Here is a 14854-nt window from a genome sequence, read left to right as displayed (position 1 = left end):
CCACACATCTGTGAGGATTAGGGCTGAATTTCTTTTTTAAAAGCCCATTACATTTCACAGAACCCAAGTTGGCATCTTTCAAATTCCTTATTTGTCCAACCAACAGTCCAAAGCTTAAAGACAAGCAATATAACATTATATATGAGTAAGAAAAGAAGCAAATCCTCACATTTAAGAAGCTGAAACTGATAAATATTCGGCCTTTACACTTGAAGAATGACTGGAACGATAAAGTTAATTTATATATCAATTAATTTCCTGTGGCTCGACTAATAGATTTAATCATCTTTTCAGCTCTAAATTTGAATTGTTTAGCTCTTGGACAGTGTGCATATAAGCCATCTTGTCATCCTAATTAATTTGTAATTATCCATGATAATTCTGAAGATATATTTGGGGAGGGGTCGTTTAATGATCACTAAGAAATAATTTACATAGAGGTGTGTTTGTGTATAAACTATAAACAAACTGTTATTAAGCCGAGAGTAGGAAGTCTAGTAACTGAGGGAAAACTGTTTGGGGAGGCAATGTTGCAGCAGGTTGCACTAAACTCCTGCTCTCGGCTTTACTTGCCTTATCTTGTCTGACATCAAAGGCTGCTGTAATGACTATTCTCTCAGACATGCAACAGCTTGGTCAGCATAGAGGGTGAGTAACAGCTCATTATCGGCAATTTCACCACCAGCCTCATAATATATACTGTGTGTCGTTTGGATCCTGCCTGAATTGGCCACTGGTGAAGAGGATTTGATGTTTGGGGAAGGCACACACACCACACACACACACACACACACACACACACACACGCAAACACACACACACACACACACACGGGGCGAGAGTGTGTTCCTATCTGACGGGCAGTTATGTCAGACGTTCCTTGTATCAGTTCCTTCCAGTGTAATTAGATGGAGATTCCAGAGAGTGCGGTTCCGGAAGATTTGTGTCATTCCAAAGCTCTGACTCCAACGACAGCCTGGAGCCACCGGTGGCACGGCAGCACAATGCCGGAGCCTCACATCACAACCCCTCTCCCATGCAGCACAATGGCCGGCCCCGGGGCCTCAGAGCGCCTGTCTGGCCAGCTAAGGTTACCCCTCGGGCGGGCCGGGGGCTCTGCTGCAGACATGTCACTCACCTCCAGCGATTGAGCCCAGAGAAAACCTGTAGCCAGACTCTGCAGCCTGGAGCCAGATGGGCCGAGACGTTTCATGAGCATGCTGTGTAGGAGAAAAAGACACCAGTGGTCAAATTAATCTGGAGAAAGACGGGGGGGGGAGTCAAAACACTAACCATGAATCGGCTGACTATTAAACTATAGCGAACCAGATACTTTGTGGAAAGAAAAATTCTATAGTTCTCAACATTGGCAGAAGGCGATGGAATGTGGACATGTCACATAACGTCTAATTCATCATCAGCCAGTATTAAATGTCACGGAAAGACCAGCTCTGATACAGTAAATGACTGTGTGACCCTGTAGCAGAGTTTTCCATTCTGCTGCATGTGGGAGGCTGCAAGCTAAAAGGTTTTATTTTATTTTAACAGCAAAGTATATTTTCTCTCTTATCTACTTGATCTCTGAATTGGTGTTTGATGTTGAAAGCAGAGCCCCTTTGTTTTCACTCTGGTGCAGGGGAACAGATTAGCCCCACTGGCCTTTTCCATGTACAGATAAGTATCTACATGAATATTACACAGTCCGAGTGAGACTCTGTTAAAGTATGTGTGTGCATGTTGAGGCGGAGAGTAACTTTTCCCAGACCAGATGAGTAGAGCAGATCAGTCTTTTCCTCTTCCCAGATGCTTCCACCGAGGGCTGCATGCTAACGAGAACTAGGTCTTGATCAAAGGGCTTAAACAATTAGCCTACTTCCACTAAAGGGCAGGCCAGAGAATTGCAGCATCCCCCCAAAGGAATCAAGTTCCAGACCTCTGAGGGAGTCCCAAGAGCATGAGTGGCCTGAAAGCTCTGACCACAGCCTGATATAGAGCCGTGTTATCCGGTGGAGGCAGGAACTATTTTGTTCCCCCACCTCCACCTTGACTCCTACTCCCCTCCTGCCATTAGCAGACTTTTCTAAAGGCTCCTAAAACTCCTCAAGCCCCACACTGATAAAAGCCTCTTATTAGCGTCTAAGATGTGTGATTCAAGCTCATGTGTATGTGCAGCTATACTGAATAAAAGGGGGAGAGCCTTTCATGGAGAGGTGCAAGGCAAGAATCCATTCCTCTTCTATAACTATAATTGGTGTACTTTTATCTGGGAGTTAAAGTAATGCACTTCACAAGGGAAGAAAAAACATGGGCACTCTGCTAATTCAGCCGCATTCTCCCTTTTCAGCTCCTTTCTGAGAAGGAAGCAGAGGGAGAAGAGGAAAAGGCTTTGATAAAAGGCAGGAGGATGTGAGGTGAATTAGAGGAGTCAATCAGGCTACCTGTCTCTGGTCCTCTGCTAGGTGGTATGGCATAGCTCCTTCCTCCAACGGGGCTATCCTCTCGATGTCTGCATGGTTCAGCCGCCTTAACACACAACAGCAGGGGAGGGAGGGAGTTAGGCCAGGAAAAAGCAGAGAGCCCTGCATCTCCTTCGAGCAGCAGCCAGTGATGTAAGATTTTCCATGGGCTTTTTACTGGCATATAACTTGAAGTTACTGCTTTTTTAATTTAAGATTATATAAACAACAGGCAAACAAAGCTGGATGAGTCGGGATGAGTGCCCGTGGCCCAACAAGTAAATGAAAGAGTTTTGTTACTAAATGTTTGAGACACAAATATTCCCCACTGGCATGATGCATCGTAAAGTCTGTATCCATGTTTTATGTTTGTCTTGTAAATCCGCCAGTGGAGCCACTGTTGTTAAACCGAATGAGCAATAACTTTATCTTTATAGCCTATAAACAGACCTACAATGTATTTATTCCATTCATGGTGTAATAAAAAAATAACACGGTTTTGTATACATTTTTTAAATTTAATTTTGAGCCTTTTCCCTGAAAGTCTACACATGCCTGTATAAAAATAAATATAAATAATTCAAATTTTCAAAAAATTCCTTTTAAAATATGTATGGTCTACAGACATATATGAGACACTGTGTAAAAGACCTACATCAGCACTTTCAACTGGCTCTCTCGGCGTCTTTCTATGTGATATATAAATAAAGCTGTTACTTTAAATAAAACATGTTCAATGTATTCACAAATTAACAGTCAAACTCCAGAAGGTTAAAACTTTTGGAGGGGTTCAGAATCTTACCCGGAGTGAGAGTGGAGACCAACGAGCTGGTACAAGATGTCAATCTCCATCGGAGTGATTTGGCCAAACTTATTTGAAACATAAACAAACTCCTCTACAATGCAATAGAGAGAAGATACAATTAAAGGATGCATACAGGACTTTAGGAAGCTTAGGGGTTAGCCATGTCAAGGATTTTCTACAGCAGGCCAGTATCAATAATATTTGCAGACACTGTTGCTTGTGTGTTTTAGTGTTATTGTGAATGCTTGCTGCTAAATATAATATTTAAAAGGGAATTACAGAAATATATTTAAAATCATTAATTCAATTCTATATGTGCCTGGAGTCCACTAACTGAGCATGCACTCTCTCAGCGGCACCCTGTGCCACTTTTTTATACGTGCTTTATATGTGTCTTTACTGTTGCCTGCTGAAAAGCTCCATTACCATCAGGTGGTCTTTCTCAAAGCAAACCTAATGTTAGTTGTTGAAGGAGGGAAAGAGTTAGTTATACACTTCCCCCACAAAGACCTTCCTGTCAGGTCCAAGGATTGCAACCTTCGGTTACAAGCCTGCTTCTGAGTACTGCAATGATATGCTATTGTGTGACTGACAGATGACACGTGAGTTTTTGCTTTACACTCAATCTGATGTTTGGTAATACAAATAACAATAATTATTTGCAAATACTATTTGCCTTAAATCTTTTCTATAAGAAGGGAAACCACAGGGAGAAAGAAAAGGAGCAGTCTACAGTTTACGTCTAAATGGGAAACACAATTAGGAGCAGATGTGACTGACAGTACAACTATCAGTTACACAGGTCTACATGTAGGAGATGATCTGATTACCGGGTTCAAAAATCTTCATTTACCTTAGTAATTTAGTTTTACAGTAAATGTTCCTTGTGTGTTCTCTCACACCACTCTGTCAAGAAAGTTAAGACATCTTAGCACAGCTACATTTTATATCACATATGGAACATGTCTCATTTCCGTGATGTGGTGTACCTTTGGTCACGAGTGTGTCTTTGTGAGTGCCGGCGAGGGTGCTGTAAATCTTGCGGACCAGCTCCATGTTGTTGAGGAGGGAGTTGAAGGCATTGAAGTATGAGAAGCTCACCATGTGAGAGGTGCTGCCTCCTGCAGCCTGGAGAAAGATCCAAAGTATATCAATGCTTCTGTAAGGGAAGGCTTCGGCTGGATCTTATTACAGTATATTCTCTTTATTCCTCTTTGCTCTGCAAAATGACTGCAGTACTTGAATTATACTGTACATCACGGATGTCCAAGCTCACTGTAGACCCACTGGATCCTAATAAAAGCCCCTTAAAAGGCAAATTTGTGATTTATTATTTATGATTATTATTATTATTATTATTATTATATAGGATATATATATATATATATATATATATATACATTGATAGAAATACAGATTTTTGGGCGCTTTGGGGCAGCAGGAACAAGTTGTAAACACAACACTGTTACAGCAAACTTGTTAGCAAACAGTAACTTATACATCCAGAAATAATGGGGCAACAAGGTCTTTCATCCATTTGGAATTGCATTTCAGGCCATTTGATAAGTGTTAGTCCAATATTCACTCTCTTTTAGCTACCCTTTTGGTCTCTACCAATTCCTGAGGGAAATATCTGGCTCTTTAGCTGTTAAATGCTCCACTAAGTTCCCAGATAGCGGCTAACTGTTTGTCTGCTGCTGAGCAGATAGTGTATCGTTGGTTTTTAGAATTCTTTTAGCTAAAAACAGCTGCCTGATGTGGCCAAAACAATGTTATGAGAGCGGTGAGATTGAAACAAAAACACTAAAGTTGTGGGCTGGAGAGCTAAACAATGAGCTGAAACTCGCTATAAAGTTCTGTACTCTAATTATTTTTGAGTATAGTCGCTTTAAATGTTACATGTATAGAATTTGTTCTTAAACTCACTGAAACCAGGTTCTCCTCTACAAATGGAGTCAGCATGTGGTGTCTAATGGTGGCCATGATGTCGCTGAAGTCCAAGGCAGTGATGGTGCCAGCTTTCTTCTTGTCTTTTTGTGCAAACGCCTGGCGGGCATGCTCCAACTGCAGCTCCTGCAGCAACACACACAAAGAGGTCAAGCTGTTAGCTGACAAAAGAGGAAAAATATGTGTTTCTGTGATGAGGAACATTGCATTACAAGGGAACAGAGAAATAGAACTTTAGAGGATGAAAGTGTAATAATGTCAGCGTAGAACAGATGTGAAAGTCATCAGATCTGACAGTGTTAGACACTGGGTTTTGTAATCACAACCGTCTCTCTGGAGACTAATGGAAACCATGTCCCGAGAAGTCTGATCCCTGAGCAGAGCCGAGCCAAGCTGTTGGTGAGGAGGCTGGCAGGTGTGTCCGCAGGAAGATGATTTAATATGACAAGCATGCAATCAGATGGGGATGTGGGGGAAGGCTGACCCCGGGTCAATGTCTGCTGTCAAAACTCATCACATCCAACCAGAGGATCACAAAGCAACGTCACTGCAATATTCAGCTGATACTTTATCTTTACACTCTGGTTCTGATAACCTCATCAGTGGATTGTTGCTGGAGATTAATTCTCACAATGTTTGCTGATTATAATGTTGAAACTCAAAACTCATGATGATACTTTGTTGCTTTACAAACATAGTTTTCAAGCTTACAAATGCTCTACCTTGTCTGCACTGACTGAAGTTTCCTGTCCAGCCAAATACTGCAACAACCACAAGGTGGCAGAGCCAAGACTGAAAATCTAAAATCTAATCTACACATCTGATCTGGTCTGGTTTTGTATTTTAAGTAATACTCAGTTACAAGAAATGAAATGTGTTTGGACATAGCAGAAAAACAAGACAATAATAATGATTGATGTAAATTTAATCCTGCACACACAAGAGTCCTTGGTGTAACGGTAGGAAGCCCTAGTCAAGTATGATAAACCACAAAGTGCTCTGAGGGATCCCACACTGGAAAGCAGCCTGTCTTACTCTCGGACCACCCAGCTTCTGCTTAAGAACACAGCCCTCGACTTTAAACCAGGTTCCTCCCTGAACGTACTGCTGCTGCTCATTTAACAGCACAGAGGTCTAAGTGAGATACTAGCAACAACCAATAAAGCAAAACAACTACGTTAAGTGTCTTATTGACACACTGGGTGACCGCGAACCACTAGAACATTTGAAGAAATGAAACACTAAAAACGCAACACCACAACTTCGTTTATCATAAGAAATCATATATGGCATGTAGTTCAAGTTACATCATTACCATTTGTCCCTCAGCAGGATGTAAATACCCATAGGCGTCGATTTCGGTGGAGACGGTGGGTACGTGTACCCATCAGATTTCCTCATGAGTCATTTTGTACCCACTACTTTTTTTGAAAACCTCGAGCTCAATTTAGTTTAAAAATAAAGTTCATAAGTAACACATATAATTCTTGAGCGACGGATGCCATGAAATCAACAAGACAGGCACAGACAAAGCTGTTCTGCTGCTGCGCTGGCTACATGCTCCTCTGTTCACAACTGCCTGTCGGGATATTCTAAAACGCTTAATGTGAAAACGCTTAACGTAAAATTCTTAACATGGTTTAATGTTAATGTTATCTTGTTATGAACACTTAAGTCTGCCAAAAAAACTAAACTAAAATCCAACAATTAAAGAAGTTATCTCACATTAACGTTTTCTTCTTCATTGGCCCCTATGGCATGGAAAAAGATTAACGTGGTTTAATGTTCCTAAACAATGATCAGTGATTAGGCTACCAAATTTCTCTCTCATATTGCTCCTCAAAAATGATTGATCGTTGTTTAGTTACAGTAAACCCCGTTAAGCCTTTTCACATTGTGACTTATAAAGCCCACGAGAACCGTGGGGAGTCAACCCACAGCCGCTCTGCTGCCCTGCTGTGAAACAGAAACGCTTATATCATATCTTATGTAATATCAGATAACGTCCATAATAATAGGACTTTTTGTTCGATTTTTTGACAGTTTTCAGTGGTTATGAGGAGCAATATGAGAGAGAAATTTGGTAATCATTGATCATTGTTCAGGTACATTAAACCACATTTTCATTTACATTAGTAAGCTACAGAACAGCGTCCTTCATGACCTGAGTGAAAGAGAGAGAGAGAAAAAAAAAGCGTCATTGATTGTACCCAGCACTTCTGGAAATGCCCTTCCGAATGCGTTTCTGTCCCCAGTACATTTCAAACCAAACTGACGGCCATGAATCACCACGGGATGAAGGTGATCATTATGAAGGGTTTCACATTGCTTGTCTGTGACAATTGGCACAAGTTTGTCAAGCAGCTAAAACCGATGACTGTAGAGGTCAAATATATACCTGCAGAAACTGGGTGAACTCTGTGTAGCTGAGGTTCTTGTTTCTTTCATGACCAAAGTGTAGCCTGATGAACTCACAGTCCCAGTTGAAGGGAATGTGGTGATGAACTGTGGTCTGGCTGAAGATATCACGTACATTCTCTGGAAGAGTGAGACATGAATGAGCAATAACATGACACAGAGGGAAGAACATGCAAGACGCAATTGTAAAATCCATCTCACGTCGTAGTTAAAGTAGAGGAAATAGTCCATTTGGTCGGCAATAGGCAGTTTGACAGTCCCACTTCTTTTACATTTCGAGGGTTTTGAGTCCATCCAGGAAATTTTCTTTATAAGCACTGCCCTCAATTTCAGTCTCCTTCATGGAGGCCCCATACACAGACAAAGTATAGCATCACCTTCTTTGTAAGACTCTGTATCTCTTGGTTTATGACATGCTGGATTTATTTCTCTGCTTGTTAGATGAAGCTGGTTATAATGTGATGTTCCTCACAGGTCGTTGGCTGTCCTGCCTTGAGATGAGACTTGCTGCTAGCATATGTAATACATAAAAAAGACATGGCCCCTACATACACTGAACAACATTATAAACACAACACTTTTGTTTTTGCCCCCATTTTTCATGAGCTGAACTCATTTCTTTTTTTTTAACCCTAACACCAGATAGTGATTGGTTTTCGGACCCCCTCCCCCCCCTTTACAGTAAAACTGCACATTTTTAGAGTGGCCTTTTATTGTTGCCAGCATAAGGCACACCTGTACAATAATCAAGCTGTCTAATCAGCATCTTGATATCCCACATCAGTGAGGTGGTTGGATTATCTCGGCAAAGGAAATGTGCTCAGTAACACAGAATTAGACAGATTTGTGAACAATATTTGAGAGAAATAAGCCTTTTGTGTATATAAATGAAGTCTTAGACCAGCTCATCGAAAATGGTAGCCAAAACAAAAGTGTTGCGTTTATATTTTGTTGAGTGTAAATTGGCAACACTTGCTTTAGGAAGAATAGCCCTTGCAACCCACAATGTTTGAACATACAACTAAAACTCCTTTAATATCTATTATTATCTACATGAAGTACAACATCCTTAGTGAAATCATTCTAAAATTATAGTGTTTAAACTACACTGTATGTGTATAACATGATGCTTAGTCCCCTGTAGTTGAGCATGACATACAACCTTCACACCAGCGTGCATCTCCATGTACATACCAAATGAGATGTTCCCTGTGCCAGTCTTGTCAAACAACTGAAAGGCTACTATGAACAGGGCGTCCGGGGCACATAGGACTGACTCAAAAGCCTGAAACTCCTGGAAAGAGATCAGTCTGTTTGGACAAGAAAAAGAGTGCTATCGGAACAAAGTATCTTTGACACAATTACCAAAAACATATTCTGAAAAAAAACATTAAAATACTGACTGACAAAAGGACAGCAAGAAAATGCAGTAATGTGACTATAAACCTATTTTTCAGCTAAGCTTCAATATTCATTCTTGATCTTAGAAACAACATTGGACAAATTAATTTCACCAACACCAACAAGGTCCATTTAGCAGCTCTTTTGGAGCTTTCAATTATATGATCTTCATTCATCAGCATAACTGGATTTTAGCTGTAGGTGTAAAATTGATAAAGATACCTATTTACTCAAATCATTTAAATAATCCATTCAGCTATTTGGCACCTACTACACATTTTGGTGGCACACTGCTTCGGTGAACCTGAACAATATTTAATCAATAGAGCACAACAAGTGGGCACTGAGAAGAAAACTGATTTGATACAGATTATAAGTATAAGTGGGTGTCAAAGTGGCTTTGAAGGTTAATTGCTGCTTGATCATGTGATATTCAGCCTGCTTGTTCACTTGAAAGTACCTTAAGAACCTGGTGAAACAGGAATACATGGTTTGCTTTGTGGTAAATACCCACAAAACCTAAATCCACCTGGTTCTAAATGGATGGAAGCCAAGGGGTGCAAATTAGATTTTCCTTTTATTTGTTTTTTATAAAAAACACTGTTTATTGGTGCAATAAATGTACAGGAATTTATGACATAAGTTTAGGAAAAAACATAACCTTAAACACAACATAATCCTCAAATAACAGCAAAAATACCCACCTGTTCCCTTCCGTTAGTAGTGATGCGTAATATTTACTTTGATATACATTTAAAATAGTTAACAGCTAACACTGGGAATTTAAGCGTGAGGAAACCTGCACCCCGAAAATTCAAAACAAGGTCTACAAAACATTCTTTGAGGAAATACAGACATTAATAAGCTACATGTATTAACATACCTCTGCATCAACAGAGGAATTCCACAGCAACTTCCCTTACATTACTGTAGGCACTCACCCATCTTTAGTCGTGTCAGCCACTCCAGCTATCAGCTCCACAGTTTTGGGATTATGCTGAGGCTGTGCATGTAGACCCAGGTAACTCTGTACAAAGTCCTTAGGGCTCATGTAATGCTCTCCATCCTCCACCACACTGGCATACTGCAGTGGAGACACAGACAGACCAATAATCAATGTGGATGTCTCGTGACATATGTGAGTTTGGATAAGCAATTTGTTGGGTAGAACACCCATTGTGTGCATAGAGAATGAAGTGGGATGCTGAATGCAAAGAAAGATGAATCAACAAGTCTGTTTTTATGTTTTATCTCTTTTCTTTGTGGCAAATAAAGTATTTTTATAGTTTTCTATGCCATTGCATATAGGTCTCAGTTTACTAGCACTACACAGCTACACTATTTTAAATGTATACAATCCTTTCCTGTATCCAATCATGATAGAATTTATGAAAAAGTATCAGTCTCTTTCAAATCATTGTCATCCACTGACTTCATGTAGTGCAGAGATACATGTCTCCTTGCACTAAATAGACAGATTGAGATTCACTATTACACTTAAAAAGACAAATATCAGATACATAACTTAATATACAATATGCAAAGTGCATGATGTGCCCTGCACCTTTATAAACATGTCCTGCAATATATAACATGATTAATGTTTTGATGATAGGGGAACCGTGTATAACTGTGTTTTAACATGTATCTGTTCATGGAAGTACTACTCAGAGCCAGGCTTCCTTTTTCAGGAACAACCTTTACACATGTATTTACACCTGGAAGCTGTCCAGCAACTCTAATGGCTCCACTGGAGCATTTTGGGGTTCAGGGTCTTGCTTGAGTAAGTAAGTAAGTAAACTTTATTTCTATAGCACTTTTCACAGACCAGGGTCACAAAGTGCTGCACAAGTTTATAAAGAAAAATAAATTAAAACAACATACAGAAACAGTAAAACACAGTATTGAACTAAAAAACAAGTTTAAAAAAGTGGGTCACCTGAGGGCACCTTTGGGATGAGCAAGTGTTGCTCTTTCAGTTTCTTCACTCAAATTGTATCCTGAACCGAGACTCTCCGGTCACAAGACCACTTATCCAACCTTTAGTTTAGTTTACACTGCCAAAAATCTAGTAAAATATTTAAAATCAAAACATATATATATCACGATGCCATAGGATATATATTGTGATGCACTACATTTTCTGAAAAGTAAGTCATTACCCACTTAAGGATGCAGTCAGCAGATGAGAAGAATTTTCAGAAAATTAACTCATTACCCATTTATGGATGCAGTCAGCAGATGAGAATGATTTTATTTGGCTAGTCTAGTGATTTAAATGTCTGAAAAATCAAGGTGCTTCATTGCATTAATGTAAAAATCCTGTGAGTCTAATATTAACATAAATACGTTATGCTCTTTGATTTTCAATGACCTGAAACACCCAGAGACAGTAGCTCCTGTCATGAAAGGTTACGTACAGTGGGGCTTGAAAGTTTGGGCACCCCAGGTAAAAATTTGTATTAATGTGCATAAAGAAGCCAAGAAAAGATGGAAAAATCTCCAAAAGGCATCAAATGACAGATTAGACATTCTTATAATACGTCACAAAAAGTTAGATTTTATTTCCATCATTTACACTTTCAAAATAACAGAAAATTAAAAAATGGCATCTGCAAAAGTTTGGGCACCCTGCAGAGTTTATAGCATGCACCGCTCCCTTTGGCAAGTATCACAGCTTAGAAACGCTTCTTGTAGCCAGCCAAGAGTCTTACAATTCTTGTTTGAGGTATCTTCGCCATTTCTTCCTTATAAAAGTCTTCCAGTTCTTTGAGATTTCTGGGCTGTCTGTCACGCACTGCTCTTTTAAGGTCTATCCATAGATTTTCAATTATGTTGAGTTCAGGAGATTGTGAAGGCCATGGCAAAACCTTCGGTTTACGCCTCTTGATGTAATCCACCGTGGATTTTGAGGTGTGTTTAGGATCATTTTCCATTTGTAGAAGCCATCCTCTCTTTAACTTCAGTTTTTTCAAAGAACGGCATCAAGTTAGCGTCCAAAATTGGCTGAAAGTTTATTGAATCCATTTTTCCTTCTACTCGTGAAATGTTCCCTGTGCCACTGGCTGCAATATAACCCCAAAGCATGATTGATCCACCCCCATGCTTAACAGTTGGACAGAGGTTTTTTTCATTAAATTCTGTGCCCTTTCTTCTCCAAACGTACCTTTGCTCATTCCGGCCAAAAATAACTTGTTTCCACAATGCATCAGGCTTGTCTATATGTTCATTTGCAAACTTCCAACGCTGATTTTTGTGGTTAGGACGTAGAAGAGGTTTTCTTCTGATGATTCTTCCATGAAGACCATATTTGTACGAGTATCTCTTTATAGTGGAATGGTGAACCATAACTCCAGTGTCTGCCAGGTCTTTCTGAAGGGATCGTGCAGTCAAACGTGGGTTTTGACTTGCTTTTCTTACAATCCTGCGAGCTGTTCTGTCTGATATTTTTCTTGGTCTTCCAGATCTTGCTATAACGTCCACTGTTCCTGATGACTGGCATTTCTTAATTACATTCCAAACAGAGGATATTGGCATCTGAAAACGCTTTGCCATCTTCTTATAGCCTTCTCCTGCTTGGTGAGCGTCAACTATTTTCAGTTTCAGTTTTCTAGACAATTACTCAGAAGAACCCATGGTGCTGATTGTTGGGGAAAGGTCAGATGAGTCTGGGCATTTAAAACCTTAAGATCGACATCACCTGGTCTTTCCAGACGTTGACTGAGAACAATCCATGACACTGTCAGGTCTCAGTTTTCCAAAGGGGGCGGTGCATGCTATAAACTCTGCAGGGTGCCCAAACTTTTGCAGACACCATTCTTTTGTTTTCTGTTATTTTGAAAGTGTAAATCATGGAAATGAAATCTAACTTTTTGTGACATATTATATGAATGTCTAATCTGTCATTTGATACCTTTTGGAATTTTTTATCGTTTTTTCTGGGCTTCTTTATGCACATTAATACAATTTTTTTACCTGGGGGGACCAAACATTTTAGCCCCACTGTAGGTATAAACGGTACAGAAACACTTCTGACAGTTAACAATTTTCAGTTGTCTCACGGTATATGATATTGTCATAACACCTGAACTAAATTTGAAATGATGAAATGCATAACACACAGTAACAATAACTCAATCTATAACCATCAACTTGCAAGCTTTGTGTTGTGACTCTGTTTCACTTGACTGAAGCAAAAACCTGCACAGCCAAAACAGCACTGTGCTAAACCTGAGATCTCAGTCAGGCTTTAAGACATACGGTCATTTATAGAGCCTGGGTTGGGTTTCAAGTTGGGAACAGAGATAGCTCTGGAAAGACATGGGCCACATGAACTTGCAACAGAAAGGCCACGCTCATGGGTGTGTGAGCTTAGATAGAGAGCATGATATAAACAGAGAAAGGGTGTGGAAGGAGACCTTCATGCCAAGTGTTTTCAGGGCTAAAATTCAATGCACTCAATGCTGAATTAATGTTTTAAGTGGAAATATTAATTCCAAGCAATTTATTGCCACATTACTCCATCACATGAGTGTATCCATTTACCCTCACAGTAGGCATCAAGTAGTTCTTAATCAGATTATACAGGCAGTCAGAATGAGCTTCCAGTAATTAACTCTTCCACCTGAATATGCATTACAAATTAAGCAGCCCTCTTATAGCGGAGTCAAGAGATGTGTAGGGACCATAAGCCAACTTGTACCTAAAACAAAGTCCCTACTTTCAGGAACAAGTTTATACTCCAAACAAGACATGTGGGGGTAAAGAAGCCTATAATGGCTGGGATTTTGAAAGGTAACAGACAGAACGTGATGAAAAATCTAATGACATGTTGAAGATCAAAACACACATGAAGTCAAAGCAAGGGCGAGATTCTCTGTTGAAGCAGATCCAAAATTAGTAAAAAGCATTTGTGACCTTTACTGAACTGTATCCCAATGGACACCACACATAAACTACTCACTAACTACAACATGTTAGTAGACTTTGAACAGATTTTTTCTATGTGTTGTGTTGTTGGTTAATGCTCCAAATGTTTTGTTTTTTTGTGAGTAACAGGTTTACCTTCAGAAAAATAGTCTTCAAGTCATGTGGGTCGGCTCTTTTTGTTGCTTGCACCTATGACACACAAGTTGAAATTTGCTATAAAGAAAATTCAAAGTCATGATGCCTACAATTAAGGATAGCTTCTATACCATATGTTCAATCTGTTAAAAAATAAACTGAAGTTCAGACTGTCACTGTTTAATTTTAAGCAAACGATCCCAGACGACTGTAGCAACAACAGCAAACTCCAGGCATGTGAAAATAACCGTAAATAAAACCGCTCATAATAAAAGTCAAGTCTCTCTCATTTACAAATACAACAGAGGAAATATATTACAGTTGTCTCTGCGAGGCCGGCAGTGATGCGCCTAGGAAAACATGCAGAACAAGAATGGGGGACTGCGCTGCATATAAGCCAAGAGCTTTACACCCACGCGTCCGCACAGACATGCTGTCCTTCATAACGGTCACTTTACTGACTTTAAAATTATTATCTGATAAGAAATATTGACGGAGTCACCTTGACCGCCATGCTGGGTGTGACGTCAGCTGCAGCGGACTAGCGCAGGCGCTGGGCAGAAGGATGACAGCGAGCATGACGGGACGGCCGAGATCTCAGACACCAAATTTAGCCAAGCATTGTCTCTTTCTGTGTGCAGGGCGGTGTTTCGGTGGCTGCCGAGACACAGGCTCCGGACAGAGACTTGGTCCTCAGATGCAGTGTGTTACAGCGTTTCCTGTCTGCTCGGGTCACACGGGGACACGGTTCACTGATGCGTTC

General features: G+C 40.1%; 1 protein-coding gene across 1 annotated transcript in view; it reads right to left on the bottom strand.

The window, feature by feature from the left end:
- The window catches only part of LOC116697611 (calcium-binding mitochondrial carrier protein Aralar1), a 24003-nt gene extending 9149 nt beyond the window's left edge, over window positions 1-14854 (bottom strand). The window contains exons 1-10 of the mRNA XM_032528940.1: window positions 14594-14854; window positions 14092-14145; window positions 9969-10111; window positions 8821-8936; window positions 7607-7746; window positions 5188-5334; window positions 4251-4389; window positions 3259-3352; window positions 2439-2523; window positions 1139-1220 (exon numbers count right to left, since the gene is read on the bottom strand). Of these exons, the coding sequence (XP_032384831.1) occupies window positions 1139-1220; window positions 2439-2523; window positions 3259-3352; window positions 4251-4389; window positions 5188-5334; window positions 7607-7746; window positions 8821-8936; window positions 9969-10111; window positions 14092-14145; window positions 14594-14605 (1012 nt within the window). The 5' untranslated portion in view covers window positions 14606-14854. The remainder of the gene's footprint in view (window positions 1-1138; window positions 1221-2438; window positions 2524-3258; window positions 3353-4250; window positions 4390-5187; window positions 5335-7606; window positions 7747-8820; window positions 8937-9968; window positions 10112-14091; window positions 14146-14593) is intronic.

The sequence above is a fragment of the Etheostoma spectabile genome, chromosome 11 (genome assembly GCF_008692095.1).
Source record: "Etheostoma spectabile isolate EspeVRDwgs_2016 chromosome 11, UIUC_Espe_1.0, whole genome shotgun sequence".
NCBI classification, from domain to species: Eukaryota; Metazoa; Chordata; class Actinopteri; order Perciformes; family Percidae; genus Etheostoma; species Etheostoma spectabile.
Note: the sequence above shows the minus strand (reverse complement) of the source record. Positions and strands in the feature narration are given on the sequence as shown.